Here is a 26923-nt window from a genome sequence, read left to right as displayed (position 1 = left end):
GGAGGAGGAAGAGGAGGAGGAGGAAGAGGAGGGACAGAGTGGCAGGAAAAAGGCAGGGAGAAACGCAGAGGGGGACGGACTGAGAGTAAGCAAAGGGGAGGGAGCGCCAGAGACGGGAAAGTAGATGAGAAGAAGTAAAGAGGGAAAGTGAGGGAGCTCAACAAAACCCAAGAGGACAGACAGCTCAGCAAACCAGCAGCGCTCCTCTCACAACTACAGAGATCCAGGCAGAGGGAGGAAGCTCAGCTCGTTAAGAGGGAGAGAATAAAACACCAGAAGTTGCATTTTTTTATTTTTTTTTTTTCATGTCTTCTTTTTTCCCACTCGGTTAAGAAGCGCACTCTTCTCTGAGAAGGAAAGAGACGAAGGAGGGGAGAGGACTAAGAGAGTTTCTGCAGCCTCCGCTCGTCCTAAAAGGGGGAAGATGGATTCAGACTCTGGAGAGCAAAGTGACGGAGACATCTCGGCAGGTAAGCTCATTTTACTGTCATGCAGGCGGCGCTTACAGTTACACACACTCGTCTTTTGAAGTGTTTTGCAAAGACTCAGAAAGTTCATCGTCAGCTTTAAATACGTCATCAGACTCCCAAACTTCACATGAAGCAGCGATTTACCCCCAAAGCAACCAAACCGTTTGACATTTTCCCGATGCTCTCCGAGGCGTTGGAGAGAAGACGTGCTTTGATGCTGGTGGCAGGCACAGCGTCACCGGGTGTCTGGATGAAAGCTGCCTCAGTCGCCACCAGGAACAGGCAAGCTCTGACACGTGCAGCCGGTTTGTTCATCAACACATGCAGCCAGAGAGAGAGAGAGAGAGAGACTGCAGGGTCCCCAAACGCCTGGATCCTCCTGATGCATCGCAGGGTGCGAGAGAGGATGAAAGCCTTTTCCAGTGGATCCACAAAGGTTGCTTCATAAAAAGGAGAAAAGTTTACGGTGTGACTGAGCGCACAGGGCAAAAGTTTACAGCAATAATGAGGAGAGTTACACATTAAACTCTCAGGCAGGGTTTTTACTGCGCGCGGTTATCTGGATTGTGGATCTTTACAGGATTTAAAGCGAGACGGTGGGGGATGAAGCCAATTGGGGACGCATTTTGAGTTAAATTGCAGGACTTGACATCATCAACAAGTGAGGCGTTTCTCTCCTGCTTGTGTGCGTACAGCCAGACAAGGCTGTCGATCAGCTCTGTCCAATGATTTCCTCCTTTCATTTATTCCTTAATCATGTCGATGTGGCCTTTTCCATGGACAACATGGAGCTTTCTGTATTAATTATGCCCGGATGAACCATCTGTCTGTCCATCTGGACCTTTGTCTGTCTTTCCATTTGGTCCATTTGAAAGGAGAAGGGAACCTGAATATAAAGAGGCTTTATTACAGCTTTATTCAGATCATAAGAAGAGAGTAATAACAACCTGAGCACAAAAAAATCACAACGTTCATGGATGAGGATGTGGGTTGTGCCCTAAAGACGTGTTAAATTCAATCTACCAATGATGAGGATGGATGAAGAAGGCTTGTCATTGGAGGCAATGGAGAAAATAAATTCCCACATCACTACTACTAGTGTCTGCTAACCCACAGCAGAGTCTGATCAGGCTGCTGGCCAGCAAAAGCAGCTCCATGTTCATGAATGGATAATCCACAAAGGGGAAAATCAACAGGTTTTCCTGTGATTTATTAGCCATGGAGTTAAAATGATTAGTCAGATTAATTGTGATTAATCAATATTGAAGTAACTAATTTAGTGATACATTAATCATTAGCTGCTGAAAGAGCAACACACTCAAAGCAGGAATTAGACTGCATAGAAAATATGCACATTTTGTCTTTAAAATAATAATAACCTTTGTTTGTAAATATGTTTTGTCCAAAACTCCTCAAATGCCATAGTTTTACAGTTTTAGCTTCACCTGGTTCAAATTATGTAAAAAAAAAAAAAAAAAATATCTTAAGCACCTTTTGCTATCCAACTACTAATTGGTTAATCTAAAAAAAGAAAGAAAACAATCAACATACCAGCCCTGTATTGTTGCCAAGTCAAACCACAGAGGGCTGAATTTTTCACATGTTGATGTTAGAATGAAGTTTTAGCTGCCAGTGCATCGTTTGCTACAAATAATCAAGTTTACACTCCAGGAATGCTATGTTGTTGCATTTTAGGCAATAAAAATATTTTTAAAATGAGTTGAATTACTCGTTTTTTGAATCTTAATGTATTTCTAATGTTGCATAGAAAAGGCTTCAATGAAAAATGTGCAAAAAGTGTCACTTTTTTCATCCAATTAATCGTCAGAACAGTCTGTAAATTAATCGATGACTAAAATAATCGTTAGTTTCATTGTGGCAACAATACCAAAAAAAAAAAGACTTCCTTTTGTTTTTGTGCCAAGTATATTTTTAGTATGAATGTATGAAAAGATAGTTCCAAGTTATTTAATTTACATAACTTTTCAGTGCTTAATAGCGTGGAGATTTTTTTTTTGTCACCTTCACTCCCCAGATTTTAAAAACCCTGCATCTGAGAGGAACAACGTTTGTTGGTTACCTTTGCTTCTCATGCTGAAAGGAACTGCGAAGGCCGGATATTTTTGCAGATCGAGAGTCAGTGAGAGCCTGACTCATTCTCAGAATGCATCATGTTTTGTTGCTGTGCTGCAGTTCCTGCCGCTGTGTTGCTATCAGCGGCAGGATACTTTATCCCACAATGAAACGTGATACATGGCATTCTGGAAACAGGTTTATTTGGAATCTCTCTCACTCTCACACACTGCCACCATTTTTAATTTTTTTTCCCAGTGATGATGTGTGATTGAACTCAGCATGATGCGCGCATACCTCGCTCCACAGCGTCAGCCGCATAAACACCGAGGGATTTTGTTTCAGGTGACTCTGGAACTCGAGTCGCTGATAATTGCTGTGTGCAGAACATTTTATTTGTTGAGTTTATTTCACCCTCACATTCCTGCCCAGGAGCTTTAGGTCACAGTTTACTTTCTCTGAATTTCACAAAAGCCGCGCTGAACTCAGAGTGCGTGCCTGCACTTGGATATTGAGCCACTTATTAAGCTTCTTCTACCTTGATCTCACGCAGTTGTTTTGAACACAGAACGTCAGTGGAGGTTTACGATGTTTGTGGAGAACATTGAGACGGTAAAGTCATGACAGCGCTGTTGCTGACAAAAGGAAAATACGGTTTTTAATCACCTGAGGGGGGAAGCTGGCGCGGCTACGCATGCACGCACGCCAAAACTGTAAATAAAGGCAGTCGACCGTGTTGTCTTTGCATTTTGTTGTATGTCAACATGAAACCTGCTGGGCAGTTCCAGCAGCACGGCACAGATCCACTTCCTCTGCCACGAGAAAGTGCTGGTTTGGTTGTAGAGCACCCCCAGCTCATAATGTAGATCAAAACCATGCTGGAAACTAGTTCCAAATCATCTGAGCCATCAAAAAACAATGCACCTGAGATTTTCAATCCGTGTGGGAATTTGTTTTTTTTTTTAATCTTTGTTTTTCGGGTCCACAGCAAATTGCAAATCAAAACACAGGCCTTATCCTTGAAATGTTCTATTCATGTCATACAGATAAATGCAAAACTAGCTTAAAGTCTATGGAGACGTCTGTGCAGCATAAACTCCAACAGAAGGAAAGGCTTGTATGCTACAAGGCTTCTGCTTCCCAGCCAAATGTAAATGCTGACATATGTTCAAAACGGTCTATAAATAAAGCGAACCTTTTCTCTCATCCAATTTATTTCAGATGGAGTGAATCTCAAAGCCAGAAACGGTTCTTCACATGTTGCTCAAAGGGAGAGAAAAACATTTTTTAGGTACATATGTAAATGCCAGCATTAAAAACAACAGGAATCAAGTCCAGCATTTTTGAAAAATGATCCTGACACAGCAGGAATTATGGGATGCAAATTCAGTTATTCTGCTAGGCATTTACAAAAAGAGACCACATCATTTACTTATTTCAATTGAAACAAATGAAAAACAACAGCTTTCTAGTGAAGCATGAGCTAATGGTGAAGATGAAAACATGCCAAGTTATTCAACATCAAACATCTGATGTTTGATGTTGAATAACTTTGATTCTGATGTTTGATTCTGTCTGTACCCGCCTAATTTAGAGCACAAATGATAACAGTGCATTCTGTTTGTACTTATAAACAGTTTCCAGTCAGAAAAATGTAAACTAAATCCCATGAAGTCCAAAGTCCTGCTGAAGAAAGTTGGAGTTCACCATGAAGTTCAGAGTTTGGTGTCAAAAATGGCTGAGTGATGACAGAATGCAGCAGAAGCTGCTGGTACTGGCCACTTATCGGCACTTTTAATGGTTTGTATCCGTTTGGACCAGAGGTGCACAAAATGTTACAAAAATATATTTGTGAACATGTTCCTTTATGTCCTAAGTTAATTATATTAGGATTAATATATGATATGATGTGTTTGGACTGCTAAAAGTAACATGTTTTTTTTAATAATGAGTACTTTTTTTTTTAAATCTAGAAATTTGTAGTTCACTCTGCAAATAAAGTCAGGTGATTATTTCCAGTCTAGATGATCATACGTTCTAGAGCAAAGTAAACAAAGTTTGGGGGAAAAAAAACAAAAACAAAAATATATATTTAAAAAAAATGCCAATTTTCAGCTGCTGCTATAGTCTCTAAAAACTGCATCCCTGTAACTGATCCTTAAAAATATAGTTAGATCAATAAATGTAACTAATCTGAAACAGTTGATGTATTGATTGGGTCATTGATTGAGCTGACTGATGTTCTGCAGTGTGACGTTACCAAACCATTCACTGTAGCAAGTAACTTTGTTAGCATTAGAAGCAATTAGCATTAGAAACTGTTAGCATTGGGAACGATCTCTCCTTTGTTCATTTACTAGACGTTTGGCATTAACTAATTAGCAAATAGCTGTTAAATTGTTCTTCACGCTCAAACTAGCATTGAAACATTGCAATCTGTTTTTAATATGTAAGGAGTGTCAAACTGGTGCGTCAATTAGCAGTTAGCATTTAGCTCATTTGATGCTCGATGTTCATATTAAGCAGGTCATTGTTTTACTATTAACTCATCCCCTGCTGTTAGCTGAAATGTCCTTAGGAGTCAACGATTACAGTAGCTAAAAAATATTTTTGGATTTCATGTAAATATCTGTACAAGTCTTAGAATACTATCACATTTGAGTTGGTTGGTTGAATTTTAAGTTTTTAAAAGACAAGTCTGAATTTCAAAATCTTAAATTATTAACAATCCAGACAAAGAAAAAAGTTTCAAAATGTGCCAATAAGGCAACATGCTGTCTCTCAGAAGAGCACAAGCTCTGAATTTCACGAACGTTTTTATTTTCTTCTCATTCCCTAGCTGGTTTCTTTCCCTCATTTATAATCACTCATCTGTCTACATCTGTGCCCATTGATAACTCTGTCCTTTCATTATACGGTCACAGTCTGATCTGCTGTCGGTCTGAAGCCCACGCTGACTAGACGCTGCATTTCACCGATCTATCAGATATCTCTAATGTCCAGTTTGAATTGCCTCTGGAGTTGTTATATCATGTTGGTTGAGTGAGAAAAATCAACCCACAGAGAAGTTTTGGCTGAGTCATCATGGTGATGCGACTCTTAACACCAAACCCCAATCAGCCATCTGCAGAACTATTTCCAGCGTTTTGTTTTTCAGTCCGTTTTTCCAGGGAAGATGGTGTTGATGAAAAGCTTGGCTGTTGTAATAATAGATCTGCGATCCATCAGGGCATGAGGGCGGCCGATGTGCCTCCATTCCAAACTCGCACCAGCAGATGTTTCTGAAGACGCAGCTGAAGTTTGATCTTCAGCCAGCCGAGTCCCAACTCTCACCCGTTTACACACCCACAGACAGCAGCTTTACCAGAAGCGAGTCGTACCGCTTGAACTTTGCCACATTTTGTCACATGACAACCACAAACGTTTTAACGGGATTCTCTGGGATCGGCCAACACACACAGAAATGGAAAAGGACGTGTGGCCTTCCCGTTTTCTAAAAATAAAAACTGTATTGTATTTAGCCTAACTCTCTCTGGTTGTACATGATTTTAAATACGTGCATCAGTTGCCGTTACACGTTGACTTGTTAATAATGAACCCACCTTGCTCACTGCATGATGAGTGATTATAAGTAAAGGAAAGAAACCAAGCTAAAATTGAGAAGAAAAAAACAAAACAGATTTTTGCAGTGAAATTCAGTGTGTAAGTTAAACCTACCAAATGCAACAAAAAACATACTAGTAGCATAACACGGTGGTGGCAGCATCATGCTATGGATGTTCATTTCTTTAGCAGAAACAAGATTAAAACAGAGCATTTATAAATTAAATTTGTTAGAAGCTGTGAAAAAAAAGAGTGGGGGTGAAATGGGTTTAACTCTTACAATGTCCCTAGACTTTTATTTAGACATAAATCTGTAAAACTTTCTTCTACTTTGTAACCATGCATTTCATTTGTTGGTCTATCACATCACACACTCCTGCAGTGAGAGACGACTGCCACATCCTAAATGCACAAAGGAGTGTAATCGTAGATCCTTCCTCCCAGCAGCTGCTGGATATGGAGTCACTTATTCAGCTACTTTTAAAGTTGTTTTGAATACAGAATGTCAGAAGTGGGTTGCACCCAACAAAATCAATAAGTATTTACATGTAATTTTGTATTTTATACGTCTATGTTGGCATTTGTGCAATCATCTACTCTGTTATTACTCATGTCATGGCCACACATGAGACAGGCAGCTAGATCAAGTCAGCCTGCAGTCACTGCAACATGTTCATATATGCTCATCCACACTCTTTTCCCATTCCTCTAGTCTTGAACGCCACAAATGCATGAAACCTCGACTCTCCCCTCCTCTGCCTTTAATCTGGCCCACAGATGCAGTCTGCACAAAACCAGCTGCACACACACACATTACTACACACACGTTCAGGACACCGAGAGCTGGGTCTGGAAAAATATAACACTAACTGAGGAGAGGAAAGAAAAGAGGGAGTTTAGCTGCAAGTGGAAAAGACGACTCAGGAGAAAGTTTTCCAATCGCTGCTGCAGAAAACTATTCCTACAACTCCCAAGTCACTGCTAGAGCATTTTCCCCCGGTGTGCAGATGCATGTGCTGACACTATAACTCAGTGGCATTTTATAGGGATAGTGGGACATTTGAGAAGGGATTAGTTCCCCTCCACTCTCCTCCCACGGCAGAGCTGTTATTAAAAACTGATATTAAATTGAGTGTGTTACGGTCTGTGTGTGTCGATGGAGAGTCGGGCTGCAGCTGACGTCTGGTCCGAATGTCTTAAACATTTTGCTCTGATGCAGAAAGTCTGAGATGTGATGCTTTACGTTTCCACGTTGGGATTGCTCAAAATAGTTTTCTTCAGCTTTCAGTTTCAGCTTTAGTGACGCGTTTGTGGAAAGGCGCCGCCATCTGGGTTCTGTCTTCGCTACCTTTTCCTAAAATACACGCTTACTACAGCATATCCAGATGGTATTAAGCTGAAATTGCTCTCCGCAGAAGGAGCTAAAGTGTGTTTCAGAAAACAAGGTGAGGTAGGAGGCTAGTTGTACGCACAGCTTTTCACACTTCGCTCTGGCACAGCTGAGGCAAAGTATGCTGATTGTAGCATTTTTTTTTTAAGGCTGTGGCAGGAAAAAGTGGAATAACTATGAACAACCGGTTCGGCAGTACGTCACATTAAAGCTTTGTACCTGGGAGTTCTGAGCACTTTGTCAAGAAAAAATAAAAAATACTTTGTTCCTCACATGAGAGCCAGGATTTAGATAAACTCTTGCAATAATTAGGCTTCGGTCCAGAGGAAAAAAAAAAAAAAAAGCGTTAGAAGAAGGAATGCAGTCAGAACACAAAAGCAGAAATGTGCATTTGGGTATTTATGCGAGTGCGAGCGAACCACAGTTATTTCCTGGTCATTAGTTAGCGGTAAAAGTTGGGAGTAGAGAGCTTTGGCTTTTACACTACGGCGTGTCAAGCAGGCTGAGCTCCTGAAAGGCCAAAGCTCACAGCATTTCCAATTTTATGACTCCAATCAAAGCGAGAGCAACCTTTTAATTTAGGCGCACAGACAGCTGAAGCCCTGCCCCGTTTCTGGGTTAACCTTTGCCTTCTTAACATTTGTAACTGGGTGTGCGTTGGGGATTACTTCAATCTGTTTGCTACTGTCCTGTTTGTCTTTAAATAAACATGTGGCATCAAAAGCCCAAACGGCATAGATTATAGGTCAAGAATCCCGGAAACATCTTGTTTGTAGGAGAGGGGGTGGCGGGGTGACGTATAAATCAGTCAGTGGTCGAGGCGGCGTTTCTCATTCATGTAAAGAAATCCAGTTAAAAGAGAGTAAACTCAAACAAACCAGGAAGAGGAAGACCTGAGGAAAGATGTCGGTGTTTGGACGGCGGCACGCTGAGACTTGGCCACGGGTCGATGAAGGAGAGGCTTTCTGAGGGGTCCGTAAAAAAATTTAATAAATGTAAAAAATTAAAAGAATGTTTGCTTCCTTGCCACTCTGCATTGTGGATGTGGTAGGAAATGGACAGAGAGGAAGAGACAGACAAAGAAAGACACTTCAATCTGGAAAGATTCAGACGGAGAAAAAGGAACAATTAAAAGATTTAATGACAGGAATGAGTAAGTTCTTTGGCGCTCGGGCCCCGGTAGCTGTTTTGAGCTGAGATTTGATGTGAACTCGACGAACATCCCGATAACTGATTAGGGATGCTCTCCCCCGGGGCCCGACACTGGTGGTGGAGGTCGGGAAAGGGTGCCATCCTGGAGAGCCGAAGGTTGTGGGTGGAGAAGGGGCGGTGGTGGGTTGAACGCAGCTGGGAAGCGGCTGACTGCTTGGGTGTGGCTCCTTTTATGCAGAGCTTGATTGATGATTGGACGCGCCGGGTGAGGTCCAGCGCTGAGGTCGGAGATGAGCATGACGCCGATGGGCGAACGGAAGGGGCGGAGTCTTCCAGCTTGAATTTTTGCTATTAGCTTCATTACAGGCAGCTAATTATGCAGCTGCAGACGATGCTAGAGGTGGTGACAGTGTTTTAGGTGCAGGTCTGTCTCTGAAGTAACACAGAGAAAGTCTAAATATGGGCATCCCGTCTCTTACATCAACACCTTCTTTGTTCTCTCTAGGATCCTGTCACAATATCTTGCAAAAATGAAGAAAAAAAATGAAGAAGTCTTTGGTTGTATTCATTCCTTTTTATGACGGTGAAGCTAGGAAATCCTTCCCAAATGTCTTGCCTTTCTTTTCCCCGTATCCCTCCCACTTTCATGGGATAACTTCTATCAATCTTGACTGAAAGGTGTGAAATTAAAATGTACATACTGCCCGCTCCGCTCACTTTTTCCTCGCCCTGTCTTCTTCTCGACAAAACTCACAGCTTCCTTCATTCGGATGAAAACCACAGAAGAAACTTTGAGTCCGGGTCTCGGGGGCCGCAAGACTGTTTGGATTTTATTATCGTCTTCTTCTGTATTTTATTGGGTCCTGGTTTCACGGTCTGTCATTATGGCTCTCTCTGTCACATAAACAGACACGCATTCATCTTTCTATAAATAGAGAGGTGCTCTTTTATGAATCAAATAATTTCTAGGGAAGCGCTGCGGCTTGATTCTTTGCTCAGCTGCATATCCAAATCGTTGCGTGTCTGCAATCCAAACAGCAAACGTAGCGAAGGGAGGAAGGAGAAAAAGAAGAAAGAAAGAAAAATAGCAACAAAAAAAAGCAAGAAAGGAAGAAAAATGTGTGGCGGAAGTTGACGTTGCACAGAAGGAAATCTGTCATTTTCTCATTTAGAGGTCTTGAGTATTTTTGGCTTCCACCAACACCCACATAACAGGAGTAGTTTTCCAGAAACGATCCCAGAGGAGGGAAGCTGAGAAGTGGGATCGCCTCCAGCCAGTTCCCATGCCCAGCTAACCAGCTAATTGTTGGCCTGACTCCGTTCGCTTTGTGAACAATAGCACACAGGAGGGAACGACATCTGCCGAAGACATCAGCTGTACAGGGTCAGCGTGTCGCATTCTCTCAGGAGCCTGCGGTCCAGTACTTGTGCCCTCTCCGGATGTCCTGGATACCACTTTTTGACGTCATCATCTTCTCCTGCATTCACAAAAAGAAAGGTGCAGCTCTAAGTGCCGCTGCATCTCTCACTCCCTCTCTCGCTCCTCTCGTGGATGCAGCAGGCCTTTGGCACATTAATCAGTCAAAACGTCTTTTGCCTCTTCCTTCTTTCGCCTCGTCTCTCGGGCTCAGCTCTTTAGGGATGTGGCCATTAAAACCGAGAGACAAAGAACGAGATGAGGGACGACGCATTAAATAAGGCTGAGCGGCGGCCAAAGGCGATCTGCTCTGTGTCCTTCCTGACTCAGAGGTTCCTAAGTGACTTCCTTCCTTGCAGAAGAGACATTTAGACCATTTCCCAGACAAATAGAGCTATTCTTTCAAATGTTGTCTTATGGTGGGAGACTTGTCTGTTACAGGTGCATTCATCTACAAGCTTGTGAGGTCTGTGGCTGACGACTCTTGTACTACTTTTAAATGGTTCTTGTGCTGATCGGTAGAGAACAGAATAATCGTCCTCAGACGGGATATAACGACGCTGACTGAGATTACTGTGAAGTTTAGATGTTTCCATACAGAAACTCTGATGTGCTTCTAAGTAATTTGAGAACTCCCAAATGATGACGAGATGACTGCGAGTTTCTTGACCCTGCATTTTGTGTTAAATATGGGGACGACTGTGGATGAAGTTTACATTTTCCAAATACCAGCCAACAACTAAAAAGCAGCAGGAAATCTTAGACAAATGTGTTTGACTCCCATCATCATAGAAGTGAATTTTTCAGTGCATCCAACCTTTGTTGGTAATTCCAACATCTGTAAAATTAATGCCCTCGTGCGTCGAAGCAGCTCTGGCAACTTACGACATGTTGCTTTTCTTTTCCTCTGTTTTTCTGAACATCTAAAGAAGTCTAAAGTCTTTTGTGGAGATGAAATTGGAATCTGGATGTGAAAACAGCAGAAGGAACAGTTTGTTCTAGATGTCAGATTTTGGAAACGTGTCGTATTTGCAGTTGCTCTGAACGCGGCCGTAAGGTTTCAGCTCTAAATACACAAGCCTGTAACGGAGATATCAGCAGATCTTGTTCAACAACACCCAAGGCAACGTGGGGGGTTATTCTTTGCAGCTGACCCGCGCAATTAAAATGTCAAGCTTTGTTTTGAAAAGTAATTTTTATCACTGCATTTTAATGGAAGAAGGAAATGAAACTTATTCACTTCTCAAATTCTGCCAAAAGTGTGTGAAGATGTCACTGTTTTAACTTTATTTTGGCATTTATGCATCTAATAATTCAGTAAGTTGTTTGCAAAAACTAAAGGAAATGTATTCACCATTTCAGTGATTTAAAAAGCAACTTAGAGATTAAAGAGCATCATCATCTTTTGTCAGGACTTTGATTCAAAACTACCAAACAAAGCCATGTAAAATAGATAATAAAAAAAATAATTTGTCCTTTTATTCATGCTGTATTAGAAAATTACATGTCAAGAATTACTGATACTTTCATTCTAATCATTAGAAAAATCTTTGAGGCCAAACTGATCAAATGTTTTTTTTTAATTGCTTAACAGCTTTTTACAGATTTACTTTTAAAGATGATCTCTAAGTTATTAAGGAGTGAAGAGCTTCTTGCCATCACCCTAATCTTTAGCTCCCTCCACCGATTCTCCATCAGATTCAAGTCATGTAAATGTCACATACTGTATTAAACATAAATCTGAGCGATTTGATTCACTTACTGTCTTGTTCATTTCTGTTCTTTGTCTTCAAGTTACTGATGTTTTCATTGTGCAATCTAGGCTCTTTTTTTTTTTGCCTCTTACAGTTTCCACAAATAAAAAGTAGGCCAAGCAGAGAAAGTATCACCTGCATAAAAGTAAAACACGGCAAAAAAAAAAAAGGACTCACTTTGTCTTCTTGTGCGAAAAAGTGATTCCTAAGGTTTTAAACCCATTGAGGCGACTTCCGCCGTCACATTCACAACTCTAACTGATCTACATCTATAAAGACTGGCGAGTCCATGACCCCACTTCATTCAGGTGCCGGTCATCGAGATATTCAAACCGAGTTATTTATTAACGTCGAAGCTCTGACTGCTCCCCTACATCTTGAGCAGCTGCTAATGGCATCTTCCATCTCAGGTTTGGCCTTTGCAGACTGCCGCGCCGTCAGACTGCCGTGCTGCTGAACGACACTTGCTACAACGCTGCATTGTCCCCGTGGTCCTTCTCATGTTTGATATTGTATCTTTCTCAATTGCAATCACTTACTTTCATCCAGAAACAAACACACACACACACACACACACACACACACGCAATATAACAGACTGCGATTGTGCAGGGGCGGCGTGTCTGAGTCATCTGTGTCGTGTTGTGGGAGTCAAAAATACATTTTCGTGGTGCAGATCCAAAGTGAGGAGACAAAAATGACTACATTTCATTCCTTCTGGTTTTTTTTTTTTTTTTTTTTTTCCTTCCCCATCACATATGAAAGTCGGTATATAATTTGCAGTGTTTACTATCTATTTGTGCTCTCCAGAAGAGGAAGAGAGAAGCTCTCGAGTCTCGGACTCAAAAATAAAAGCCTTTCCTCCAGTGCTACCAGCTGGCACAGGCCGCCTCCTCTGCTCCCTTCCTAAATCCACTGGCCTCTCAGGCCTGTTTAACACTTTACCCAGCAAGCTATTAAACCCCCGTTTAAGTCTTGCTGAGTGACCCGCTCCATTGTTCTGCTCAAGCCTTGTAAATCCAGTCAGAGAGGCTCTGCTGCAGCTCCTTATATTCAACCAAAGGCAAACCAGAGAGCCAAGGCAATGCAGGAGGAAGTTCAGCTGTCAGCCTCCTGTTCTATGAGGAGCTCTTTCCACTAGTGGCCTTCAGGGCTTGTTGAAGCTGTATTTGTGCTCTGTGGATTTAAACTTCACAAAGAATCGCCTTATTTAGACTTTTTTTTCCCCCCTTTCGGTCCAATCGCGAGCTTCTTACTTGTATGTGAAACGCAAATTCTAAAGGTCGACTTTATGACACACCTGGAGGCCCAGAGGAAATTAAGGAAATTGCAAGAAATGGAAAAACATGTCTGGGGAAATTATAGCTGTGTCAGCTTTTACGGGGTTCAAAGTGTGACCTGGTATCCACTTGTGCATTTACAAAACAGGGCTGCCTGTGAATGGAAAATTGGTTGCAGATGGAAAGAAAATGACCAGCCAAAACTTTTGATGGCAATAAATGGGTTTCAAAGAAGTGTTGCAGAAATCAACAGCGTTTTTTTTAATTTTTTTTTATTTATTGTTTGTTGCCGTCGAAAGAGCACTCTTCCACCTTTCTGCACTTTGGAAAAACAGGCCGTCTGTCAGCAGCCTTCATTGTTTGGCTGTTTGAAGTAACACTTTTTGGAAAGAGCAATAAATGCGAATCTTTTGGGAGGAAAAGTAAATACAGGCCTAACTGATTCAGGCATCGCCATATGAAATGAATGTCCATAGACCTCCATGTCTCTAGTGTACCCAGATAATAATGTTCAGTGTTGGCTGGAAATACGTCTCTTGCACCTGTTCTGGTAGAGTAACCAGGTTTTGTTCATACTGGACACATGTTATCAGCAACAACCTCAAACAGGTTTTGTGTGTATGAATCATATTTTTCTTTTTCAATGTCGCCATCTAGGAACAGCAGTCCTTCTAAGGGGGTAAAACGAGTTTGTCCGTGTCGACCTTATGGTCGTAAGGTCGAGGTGGGGCCCAACCTGGACAGATCACCAGAACAAGACACCGAACAATTTACCACACACCCTCAACTCAGGGCAATTTAGAATCTCCTTTTCACCAAATACGCTTGTTTTGGACTGTAGAAGGAAACCTGAGTCCTCAGAGAAAACCCACACAAATCATTGGGAGATTATGGAGACTCCTCACAGAAAGGCTCCAGCTGGAACTGAACCCACATTACTCTGAGGGAACCAACATAAAGAAGAAAAAAAAAGTCTATATAATATAAATCAATACCATATTAGTGGTAAACCGACTGCAGATGACAATTGCAGAGACGGATTTTGTCATTTTGGTCAAGTTTCCTTCTTCTTCACTGTTTTCATCTGCCTTTTTGTCTGAGACATACTTGTTGCTTATCGTTGCGTGGCAGAGAAGGAGACGTGCGTCTCAGATCTGGACTTGAGTTACGCTTAAGGACCAAAAACAAAGTCTTCAGATTGGAGTCAGAATGTGAGTCTGTGGTTTACATACCATCACCCCTAATTAGAGGTGAAGGTAAACCATTTGTGAGCCACAGACCACATGTCTGTCTGACGGAGCAGAGCTGAGTCTTCTATGTGAGGGTGCGCTTGATTTATTGCCCGGGAACTTTTTTTTTTTTTTTTTCCCAGAATGCAGCCGATTAATTGCTCGTATGCTCACCATTGTTCTGACAGTCAGTAAAATATTAACACGTCTCCATCAGATTTGTTGCTGTTGTTCGGCTAGCATCGTTAAAAAGACACATCTGGCTTTCCCAAATGAAAGCACGCTGTGTTCTATCCAGATAGTTTACTTTCTTAATGATGGCCTTTGTTCACACATGTGCACCATTTCTACAGATTAACCAGGATTGCAACTCAAATGAAGCAGCAGTTAACTAATGATAACCTTATTTAATCCCATGCTAAACTGTGCTGCTTGCACTAATGAAGATTTCTGATACGTTCTGATTGAGTCGCCTCAAAATTATTTGATCCCTCAAGGATACTCGTGGAGCATCATAATGTCTGTAAGTAAGACATTAGACGTGCCTCATTCAGCAAAACTGTGTGAATTCGACACGTGCGCACAGTTCAGAATTGCACAGATTTAACATCCATTATCTTAGATTTTATGTTCTCAGAGAACCAACATTAAATTATTTGTGTTAAATAACTGCACTAAACTGCAGTTAAATGTTATTTTTCACTTGATCATTTTAATTAGGAATATTTGCTTTGAAGGACCTTGTATTTGTTTTATGATAAATCAGCTTGCCATACTTGTGTTGACAGAGACGTTTATATGGGAGAGATACTTTCGCTTTGCAGTGAGCTTATCACATACCTTTATAGGAAACATATTTCCTAGTTTCGGTCCACATTTAAAAGCACATAAAAAAAGAATAGAAATCCTGCTGTAAGGTTAATATTTGGGTCTTTGGGATTGAATGTCCCCAGCTTATTGCCAGTGGCAAATTCCACAGCTGAAAGTAAAATAAACTTAAGATCATATTTAAACTGCTCTAATTACATTGATGGTTTTTTATATCATAAGCCATTCAACGCCTCCTATTTCGATCCTTATGAAGTTGTATTTTAAGCAGGTTTGGGCTTCTGGATATTTTTTTTTTCTAATTTATATGACATCCAATTAAAATCATGTATGCTTAATTATTATAGGTAAAAATATTTTTGAATATTTTTGATGACATTTCTGTTACGCCAGTGACAGAAATGTCATCAAATCCGCCACGAGGAGCAGAGACCAATCCTATTTTCTCCTATGTCCCTGCTGCGCCATCATCATCCACACGTTCCTAAAATATTCCAGATATCCTGACAGATACTCATTCTTTTCATGGTGACGACGGCTGCAAATATTCAGCTGCCCTGAACTTGCTTCTCTCTGCCGTTGAGGTATGAAGCAAAGCACACCTTAAAATAACTTACATTCTGGGCTTACAGGGCCGCCTCAGTCAGACGTGTGTGCTCTGCTGCGATCCGGCTGATAATTCCCCCCTGGCTTTGACTCAGTGAAGGCCAGCCGCGCTCCTCCGCGTTAGCCACCGGCCCCCGCTGATGGCTCACTCTTCTGGTTACTCTGGAATGAAACCAACACAAGCATTGGGATCCGAGCCCCATTTAGCATTCGGACTACGACAGAAAATGTGCAGAAAATTAACCTACTTGATGTTTATCTTTGCAACACATTCAGATCTGATAAGGTGTCAAAATCAACTTTGTCCGTTTATTTTTTGTTGACTTTATGGATAATTGACTGATCCTCCATTATTTTACTCAATACGAATTTGATTTATTCTTTGCCGATTCTTTTCATAATAGAAAGATTCAATCCAATAATATGGTACTATGTTCACAAATGAAGTGGTCACTTAAGTGGTCATTTCACTTAAGAAACTGTGATTCAAGTCCCAGAATTCAACTCCTGAGAGAGTCAAAGTTCATCTTTATCTCATTAATCAATTGATAGAGGTAAGTCTTTATGCTTGAAGCCACAGAGAGAAGCGCTGACAGGTGGTTTTTCATATTTTCCCGTAAAATGGTACATTTGATTTATTAGCCATGGTACATTCCTGGATGTGGCTTATTAATAACTCATAACAATTTAATTATGTTAGTTGGAGATTTAAAGTCTTGAGCTCATGGATTTCTCTCAAACTTAAAAATTTTAACTCAGGTCTTTTCAAAGCTTAGCTTGTCGACATTTTCGCTGCTCAGCTGGCGTCAAACAGTCACTTCAAAATAAAAGCACTTCCTGTTCAATGCATTGCAATAACATGCTTTCATTCGCGCACTACTTTGTGTATTTACTTTGTAACTTGTAATTAGTTGATCTTATTGTGTACTTTGTAGATGTGGCTTTCAAATAAGCTTGTAAATCCTGCAACTCATAACATTCTTAAGAAAAGGCTCCGACTCTAAGCATCCAGCCAATTTGAACACAGGGACTAAAAAGTGCCACCTATGTCATTACAAATACATTTACAGATTCTTCACAGAACAAAAGTCATCTCATTGTTGCTATTTTTTTTCTATGTAAAGGGCTGAATATCATTTCTTACTCCATCCATCCATCATCTTTACCTGTTTATTGTTGCAGAGTCACAACTTTTCATTATTCCTCAGTGATTTTCAAAATAATTCAGCTTTTTTTTTTGCATGTTTACATTTAGGAGTATTTCAAACAATATTAAGTCACATTGTCACATCTTAAGAGACTGCTGTACAATTGTATAATTTTTATTTGTGCCCCATAGCAGTAGATTGCCGTAGACAGACAAGATGGCATGCATCCAGTGAGAGAATGTTTATCGAAGTCATCAGAGAAACGAGGCCTGACTTGGGTTTGGAAAACGGATTTCTGAGCTTCTCTGTATACCTGCAGTATCCTATGGTCAGTTTGGGGGAAACAGGAGGAGCAATTTTTTTCTTGGAGTTGCTGCACACAAGGGCTCGAATGAGAACATAAGCATTACTTATTCGATAAAAATAAAAACTACTCCATCCACAGAAACTTTAAATTATTTATCTTTCCTACTAAAAATAAAAAAAAATGCATAGGCTTGTTTAAATATGCTGCTGTTGCCTCACACATGGATCATTTTCCTTGGCAGCTCAACATCTAATCTCAGTTGCATCCTGAAGCTCATCACTCATTACAAATCTAAGACCCTCTTCTTGATACACTGCGAGTGTTTCTGGCTAAAATGGAAATGATCTGTCCAGTTGGACGCTTTCTGCCAAAAGACGCCTTCGGCAGAGCTGGCCTGGCTGTTCTCCAGGTTCCACACTGGATGCATGCTCTGATGCAACGCAGCAGAAAATGTTGACTCAGGCCTCTAAAAACATCAGGCGGGACAGAGAGAGACTGTCTGGTCAACAGCCACAGGCAGAGAACAGCAAGCACCTTACTAATCCTCACGTTAAAGTAAACTTCACAAACTCCCACAGCACTCGTGTTCAACCGCTTTGATGGGGCCAGCGCTTGTGCAAAGGCCCCAACATCGGCGGTTTGTTTCCCAGCAGCGAATTCCCACATGCCGCATGGAGCGCCTACTTTATTTCAACACTTCAGGACAAGTGAGGCAGTAAAAATAACAAGCAGGTAGCGGAGACGGTACAGGAGCGGGATGAGGACGAGGAACAGGGCGGACACTTCTCTCTCCTGACAGCTTGGACTCTTCTCTAACTCCTTCTGACACTCTGGTTCATGCATGTCGTTCATCACAGCCTCTGGGTGACAGGCTGTATGCGAGTGTGTGTGTGTGAGAAAGCTTGGACATCTCAGCGTCTTCATGTGCACTTTCCGTAATCATCCACCCTCGTTCGCTCTGTATCTTTAGCCAGACTCTGAATCACCCACCTCGTCAGAGGCCTGTTTATAGCCTCGCAGAAGCAGAAACAAACTCTCTCTGCAGTCATTATCTCAATCTGCGTTGATTGTAATAATCAGGGATCTCTCTAATGAACAAAAGATGAATGCGCTTAGAGAGCGAGTGGCTCCACAAATTGGTAAAGTCTCATATCCAGAGCAGCTCTACAACCAGCAGGCTGTCACCTTTATCGGTGCGTCCTGTCGGGTTTCTGAATATCAGAGGCTCGCTGGAACAAAGAGCCGCTTGATAGAAACGGGAAATGACAGTGACAAAGAGAGCCTGTTGATGAGCGGCGCAGATCTGACTAATGAAAACCAGTTACACACCCTGATGCTGCTATTCAAATATCATGGAAACTAGCATGCACTTGTAATATTTACGTTGATATATTGTTTTTTTTTAGCCCACGCTGTGCTGTCGCTATTCTTCACATGAAGAGCAGTTAGAAGGAGAAACTTTCAGTAAATCCCAGGTGTCCTCCTGGGATTATTTCTGTTATGAAATTATGTTTTTTTAATTAGATTTTACAGAAAAGGAAGTGAAGTCCCAGGATAAATCGAAATTTCTCAGCTGATTTGGTAGATGCTGAAAAGTATTTTTGGTGCATATAAGCATAAAGACATAGTTGGAAAAAATGGCTGTTGTGGAGTAGTGATTAAACAAATAGCTGAAATATAATGAGTTTTGGTAATTACCTTTTAAAATTGAGCAGATGAAATGGCCACATAAATATTTAAACATAAAACATTTAAGAGTTTGATGAAATGTGTTAAAACAATATTCGACATGGCAATAATTACTAGTTCGCATAAAAGAAAAAAAGAGGAAAAAAATTTAAAACCCAACATCAATCTGTGCAACTCGCTTAGAATCAAATAAACGCACTGAAACTATCAGTTTCATTGCACACAACCTTTATATTCATATTTTATTTTGCTTAAATAAATATATATTTATATTTTTTAGTTCTGGGTATCAACTTTCCCAGAAATGGTCTAAAAAAAAAACCCTCCTGAAGTTAGCCATCTCCACAGAGTGACAATTTTACACCCACCAAGCAACACTGCAAAGGTTCATGTGAACCAATTTAAATGAAGATCTCTGCTGGTGTTATCCAAACAGATCAAACATCTGGACGAATGACTCTTCCCAGAACAAACCGCGTAGTTTTGGACAGCCAACCTAAAATATAACCACCGAAAACTGAAAGTCTGGGGCATGACGCCACTGAAATGGGGCATAAACTCAAAAGACTGCACAGGCATCCAACAGCTGGTTTATGTCTCTCCCAGCCACCAAATGTGGGTTCGTCATTAGCCCAGCTAATTTTTTTGGTTAAGAGCACCAGACCTGTCGAAGGAGTAGGAGGGCCGTAGTTGTGGTGGTGCTGGGGGAGAGTGAACGACTGTAGACAAAGGAATTTGCCTTATTTGTTGTTAAATGTCATGATGGGCTAATTGTATTTCATGAAATGTCATTTAGCTTCAGACCAACAGATGAAATGTCACTTCTCCACATTCATGTGAAATGCCACGGATTAGGTTTCTCCCCGATGTGGGGGCTGGGGGGGGGCACCACTCAACCTCTGCTCTGTGTTTGTATTTCCACAGCAAACAAGCAGATCATGATGCGACGCTGGTGTGAATTTAAAACATGCCAATAATATCCGTCTGGTAGAAACAAAACGCAGTGGCGACAAATTGTGCGTTGTTCCTTGAATTTGGCCTCCTCCTCTCCCCGTCTTTAGAGGAACATGTGGAGGAGGAAGAGGAGGCTTGGCGATGTGCCCGCGGAGCAGGAGAGAAAAGTGAAGCCTCTCTCCTCGCCTTTAATCATAAAGGAAGTTATCCGGTGTGTCATTTGAAGTTGGGTGGCGCCTAAATAAAGCCCCACTCCTCACATTCACACCGACACGTGCCAGCCTGCCGGCTCCCGCTGGATAACCGAACAGAGAGCCTTTCATGTTCGCCTCTGCAGGACAAATTGTGGATCCAGAGGGACTCCACAAAAAATGGGGGATTTGTTTTCCGGACTTGTTAAAGACTCCTATCAGAGGACAGCTGTTTGACGTGATCCAGAGCCGACGGCGAAGCCTTCCAAAGACGGCGGCCTGCTCCGGGGAGGCCGCCGCCCTGCTGCAGAATGAGGCTGCGCCTCGTTTTGAATGCTCATGTTTCTAATTTGTTTTGTTTTATATGAGCTTTATTCACTGTGACGTACACAGATGTTTGCCTGACATGTGTCCGTTGTTCGTGAATGGGTTGTATTTTGCTGTCATATTTACTGAAACTACCTCAACTGCATCCAGCTGCATAAACGCACAACAATAAGTTCAGAGAACATAGTTAGACCTCTGCATTGCTTTGTTAAAAATAAAACGGCGCATACTTATTTGGGGGGGTTATGAATGTAAGGTCAAAGAAAAGTTTGGACTTTTTTTTTTTTTTTCAAATAGGTCAACAGTTTCAAAAGCTAATTTATCCAGATGGACTTCAGCTGGTTTGTGCAAACACACTGAACACCACGGAGATTAGTCAAAGCTCATAGTATAAACACGTACAGGGATGCACGCTGTGTTTTGTTTACAGTATCAAGATAAAATTTCAAAGACTCACTGTTCTCAAGATAAAAAAAAAAAAAAGAAGACTGCAAGGTACTTTCTAGAACCTACACGCTGCTTTCTTAAACAGCTTGTAGGTTTCATTTCTGGTACTTTTTGAAACTTAATAATACAGAGTCATTTCCTGGGAGATTCAACTTACTTTCCCAGAACTTACAAGGTGCTGCTCGGATTTCACCGCTTTCAGAGACCAGTGTGTGTTTGCTTTACATGCATCCTGTACCAGTAACCTGAAATACACAGGTTGGCAAAAAGGACGTAAAGGGTATTTTTCTCAATTTATAGTCTAACATAAAGAGTACTCTCCAGAACGTAAAAGTTTCACATATTTTCAGGTTTTTCAGGAAAAAGGAAATAAAGAAAAACTTTCTTAGAGCTTGAGAAAACATACTTGGCAGTTTTGTGAAGCTGCAGGTTTTGCAGAAGTATCCTTGATGTTCCAGAAAATGAACTTAGAAGGACTGGAATGTTATCATACAGGTTCAAGGACGTGTTCACAAAGATTCAGGAAATAACTTGCCAGCTTGTGACAGAAACATGTAATTCTCTTGGAAAGTAAAGTATCCCTTAAGTACTCCTTAAACACAGTGTGAATTATTTTGGTAATCTGCAGTAAGCATGTAATTATGTGTCATTTTCAAAGTGCAAATAAGTTACCTCATCATGCAGGACTCTGTAAAATGGAGTACGCATCCTGTAAGCTCTGATGAATGACCGTTAGCATTATGAACACAGGCTGTAGAAAAGCAACATTTCAGCAACATTTTCAGCTGGTTTTTGATGTTGCTGTGAAACTTTGAATTACCTTCTCGTCTCACATCCTGCTCTCTGTTCCCTTTGTCTTCCTTCAGGACAGGAGAGCTTTAACTCTCGCTCCCTGGCCATGCAGGCCCAAAAGAAGATCCTGAGCAAGATGGCGACCTTGGCGGTGGCCAACATGCTTACAGACGACACCAGCAGCGAGATCCTGGACGAGCTCTACAAAGCGACCCGGGAGTTCACCAAGAGCAAGAAAGAAGCGCACAAGATCATCAAGGACGTGATAAAGATTGCCCTGAAGATCGGCATCTTGTACCGCAACCACCAGTTCAGTCCCGACGAGCTGGACACCGTGGAGCGCTTCAAGAAGAAGATGAACCAGGCGGCCATGACGGCGGTGTCGTTTTACGAGGTGGAATATACCTTCGACAGGAACATCCTGGTGGAGCTCCTGCTGGAGTGCAGGGACCTGCTTCACACCCTGGTGGAGGGGCACCTGACCGCGCGCTCACACGCACGCATTGATCACGTTTTCAACCATTTTGCCAACGGGGATTTCCTGGTGGAGCTGTACGGGGACGGAGAGGAGTACAGACTCTCTCTGAGGAAGATCTGCAACGGCATCAACAAACTGCTAGACGAAGGAACGCTTTAACCTCTCGCATCTCTACTCGCTCCTTCTCCACTCGCTCCTTTCCCTGCCGGTGTCTCCTGCCTCCCATTTCCTTTTCACCTGCCACTCCTGACAGCAAAACACCCTGCCTCTTCCTTATCTCTCTCGTCTTCCTGTTTCTTCCCCATCCATTTCCACGGAGGTTGTTGTAACATCTTGCTGCTGTGGGTCAGTGAGGGATTTCTTTTTTTTTTCTTTTTCCCCATTTAGAGTGTCTCTTCACTCAGTAGATCATTGCTGCAAACCTGGACACCGTGTTTCACAATATACGCATTATACATTCCCTTCGTGTGCTAAAGTTGTACTGTACCAACAGCCAAAAAAAAAAAATACTGTAGTAGAGAGCTTGGATATGGAAGATAATCAGTCGTAGTCTCTGTGTATTTTGAGTGTGTTCAAAAGTTTGCGATTTGCTTGAGTAACGTTGCGAACTGTGTCATGGTATATTTGTTATGAGTCCGTGTCAATCTTCTCAAAAAGGGTGATAACACTTGTCTTTTATTAAAGATTTCTTTAAATCGGTACTGCGAAGTCATCCATTCATCCAAGAGGGGGAGGGTGGGCGTCCATCTCATGAGGTCAGAGGGTCACCAGCGTCTCACAGCAACAGAGAGACACAAAACCACGGGAACACGTTCACACACACGGACCTTACCACAGGGGCTGCGTTTCATTGGCTAATGCCCATTTCACATAACAGCGCAGCTACCACGTGCGTGACCGTCTCGCAAACACAAGCTACAGTAGTAAACACATGCTAATGTACATTGTGGACTAGCAGACCGGCAGAAAGTTTTTGCATCAGGACTCGAAAAAGAATGGTTCTCTAGAACTAGAGTCTAGTTGGGGCACCCCTATGTCTTGAATTTGGGGGGGGGGATCATATTTTATTTATCACTACAGAAGGGTTCAGTGAACGCGCACATGAAACTGGTGGGTTCGGTACCTCAAAAAAGGTTAAGAACCACTGCTTTAAGCATTCCTGCTTCCTTTCTCTGGGGTAATCTGAGCCAGAGGGTGAGTTGAGTCACCCCCTGCTGCTAGGAAACAGTCATATTCATCATGCAACCAAATAGTTAGGAGGAAGGCCTCATTTCATGGAGTCTGTGAAGTTGTGAAGGTAAGAACCACAAGAGTAAAGTGGGTAGATTTTTGTGTAAAAAAAAAAACAAACAAAAAAAAACTTATCAGTGAAAGTGAATTTAGTCTACCATATGTTTCATAAGAATTATGTTTAAGGTCATTACTAATATTTTAAAATCTGTTTTAATATATGAGCTGCAACACTTGGTCAGAAACCTATCATTAAAGCACTTTAGCAAATAAAGTCAAAATGGTAGATTTGGGTGAGTTAAGCCTTTTGGCAGGAGAATGTCGAGTCATGACAACTTTTTTTTGGACATACTATATTATTAAAACAGTTATATCTACACTTGTTTGATTGAAGGAATGCACAATATCCTGAAATATATGCAGAAATACAAGTTAGTAACCAAAGCATAGTTGGTTTGACGTAATGATCTGTTTCATCTTCTCCCAGTCTCCCCCAACACATCCCAACATGGCCCCTCAAGCTTGCTGCACTGTTTCGGATCCATCAGATTGTGGGGTCTTCTTTTGTCCACTGTAGAGATTTTCAGGCAGATTTAGTTCTGAACTTTGGCTTGGACTTCACAGAACATAACGTTTTGTGATGCTTGGACTGTGATGCTGAAAAATTAAATCTCGCTTCATCTTTCTTGTAGGAAACGTTTTGGGTGAAATCAGGCTGTTAGAACAACAAATAAATTCATCCATCATCTATTTATAGAAAAGCATTTCCAAATCATAATTTTGCAAACATCATATCTTAGTGTACCCCGCCTCTCGCCCGGAACGTGAGCTGGAGATAGGCACCAGCACCCCTCCCAACCCCACTGAGGGACAAGGGTGAAGGAAAATGGATGGATGGATGGATATCTTAGTGTTGGTGTCTTTTCATTAAACATACAATAAGTCCAACAGTTCAGCTGTCAGTCAGTTCCCCTGACTTGGACTTTCATACAATTAGGTAATTTGCAGACTCTCTCCAAACTATGATGATAGCATAACAATGAGTACATGTCAAGAAACTCCAACAATCAACTTTTATTTCGGATTGATGTAACCTCAAAATGACTGAATATTCCAAGTGAAGTAAAAAGCTTCTCCAACACGGGTACTACTCAAGGGTTGAAATCAGTTTATTGTAGGTTTGTATTTGTTATATCTGTCCCTCTATTTTGATAATTGAATTTTGCAAAAATATCCGTTGCATCATATATGAAAAAGGCTTTAAAATAATTTATCATGGTCTCATATTCTTCCAGGCACAAAAATCAAACATTTCCGCAGGGTGTGTAAACTTTATATTTCCATTGTACATGCAGTGATTCTGATTCTCCAGTCAAAAATGTACAAAAAATTAAAAAAAATAGCGATTTGGCTCTTCACAGATCAGCCATTTTCAGGAAAATGTCAAACTTAGTGAAAGTTTTTGCTGCCTGGATTGAAAAGCATATTTCCATATTTTTCAGGTAGAGGGAGTAAATCCTTGGTTTTGTATGGATTTAAAATGATATGCAGAACATCAGTGTGGACACACAGAGCTAAATGTAACAACGCTATCAGGAAGGAGAGACACACAAAACACAGAAATGCAAAAAGGAGCAGCTGAACAATAGACACACTAAGCTGACTTTCACAGCTGGTGGATTATTTTAGGATTTGACTACCAACTAAATAACACAGCTAATTATGTGTTGCGTCAGAAAGAAAAAAAAATAACCAGTGTACATCGCTCGTAGTTTCCAGCTTTGAAAGTTTCCTCTTCCTTGAAAGCTAACACGCTATCTGAATAACCAAGACAGACCAGCTCTGATGAGGGGTCGACTGCTTATTTATCTGATTTTGAAGCACATAAATCACCATGTCGACAAGTCGCGGGATGTGGTGTTTGAAATTAAACGGTAAGGATGCAGATATATTAGGTCTGAAGAAGGAACAATAAATGGCCCATGAAGCCGCTTCTTTCCTGCCCATTTGAGCCGCACGCAGACCGAAGTGAAGATTTAGTAGCTTTTCAAATTGAGGAAGGGAGCAGAGATTTCTGGTTCATTAGATGCCCTCTGCTCCATTCGGCTCCCGGTCTGGGGAAACATATTACCGGTGGCTTGGTGCGACTCCAGCTGGATAACGTCTGCAGCCAGCGGAGAGGACTTTTTCAGCTTCATGTCTCTGTCTGCTTGCAGCGTTGCAGAGCAGACAGACCACCCACCTTCTGAGCCCCCGTCTGCGCTCACACAGTCACACATGCACACATTGATGTCACTTACGTTTCTGGAAAGTAACACTGATTCATTTACCCTCAACATAATCTGCCCCCTCTCTTAAACTCTCTCCTTCCTGGCTCATCCTGAGACTTGATGAATAACAGTCTGAACATGCAGGAAAAATGAAGCGTGATAAAAATTGTTGATTCAAATAATGATCCTCTATGGGAGAAAGGAGAACTAGACTTGCAGACACATATTCCTTGAATTTAATCCCTCCATCTTATCTGTTGCAACAGTTCTTAGCTTCTTTTCTAATCGGTGTACGCAAAAAGATGGCTGGGTAGATGGCGAAGATTAGTTTGATTTCTGCTGAGTAGAAATGGCCTCTCTCTGCCTCTGCTATTTTTTCCAAATGATGCTTTATGTTTTCCACCAAGTTTATGAACATGGATGTTAAAATAAAGAAATCTAAATTGGGAGTAGGGGGTGTGTACGGATGTGAGTGGAGTAATAAACTTACAGGTCCAGGACGCGTCTAGATTCCTCCCTACAGTCTGACGTGGGTACTGCAAAAAGGACAGATGTAAAGACAGTCACAGGTGTGAGATAGTCATTTTTTTTTAGAAAACTTACTTTTAAGATAAATTAGCTTTAGAAATATAAATAATGGATGACTCATTATGCATGCATTTAAAAACAAGCATACCTAAAGTACACATGTATGGAGTTATACTCAATAAATTAGAGCGTTACTAAGTTGATTTATTTCAGCTTGTGTCATGCTCTGTTGGATCAATCTGAAGTCAATAGTTCTGAATTAACATAGAAAGCTGGATGAAAACAAACTCACAGAAAGAGCATGAGGAAGACAGAAAATGATAATGGAAGAATCAGCAAATAAAACAGAGTTTATACCAACACAAGGGTGCTGAATGATATTAGTTCCCTCCAGGTGAGATTAATCAGGGGGATTTGGAACAGCTTTGAGAAAGACGAGAGAGCCAACCAGTGAACACAGAGGGACGTGAACTAAAACACAAATCAATCTGCAAAGCAAGAGGAACTGAGGGGAAAAATAAAAACAGAAAACACAAAATGTCACTTATTATTCCTACATTTAGCTAAAATAAACAACTATAAAAAGAAGGAATGTATAATCTGATTAAAAGTTTATATATTCTATGTAAATAGAGATTGTCTTGAAAGCTAGCAAAACTGAACCAATGGCATAAAATGAAAACAAATGCAAGGGATGTTTTTCTGAAGTATCTTCTAAACTACACAGGTAAAAAATGGTAACCTTTCACAATGCCCCTTA

General features: G+C 41.3%; 2 protein-coding genes across 2 annotated transcripts in view; one reads left to right on the top strand and one right to left on the bottom strand.

Moving 5' to 3' along the window:
* LOC103143596 (gliomedin-like) overlaps positions 1–26452 on the bottom strand; it is a 45287-nt gene extending 18835 nt beyond the window's left edge. The window contains exons 1-3 of the mRNA XM_007560199.2: positions 26359–26452; positions 26126–26171; positions 15814–15964 (exon numbers count right to left, since the gene is read on the bottom strand). The gene's annotated coding sequence lies outside the window, so the exon portion shown is untranslated. The remainder of the gene's footprint in view (positions 1–15813; positions 15965–26125; positions 26172–26358) is intronic.
* tnfaip8l3 (tumor necrosis factor, alpha-induced protein 8-like 3) lies at positions 88–22836 on the top strand. The gene is made up of 2 exons (XM_007560201.2): positions 88–470; positions 21732–22836. Exons 1-2 carry the CDS (start codon positions 425–427, stop codon positions 22292–22294), a joined length of 609 nt encoding a protein of 202 aa, XP_007560263.1. The 5' UTR covers positions 88–424; the 3' UTR covers positions 22295–22836.
* Positions 26453–26923: the final 471 nt, after the last annotated feature.

The sequence above is a fragment of the Poecilia formosa genome, unplaced genomic scaffold (genome assembly GCF_000485575.1).
Source record: "Poecilia formosa unplaced genomic scaffold, Poecilia_formosa-5.1.2 Scaffold113, whole genome shotgun sequence".
NCBI lineage: Eukaryota > Metazoa > Chordata > Actinopteri > Cyprinodontiformes > Poeciliidae > Poecilia > Poecilia formosa.
This window is presented reverse-complemented; position numbering and strand designations above follow the sequence as displayed.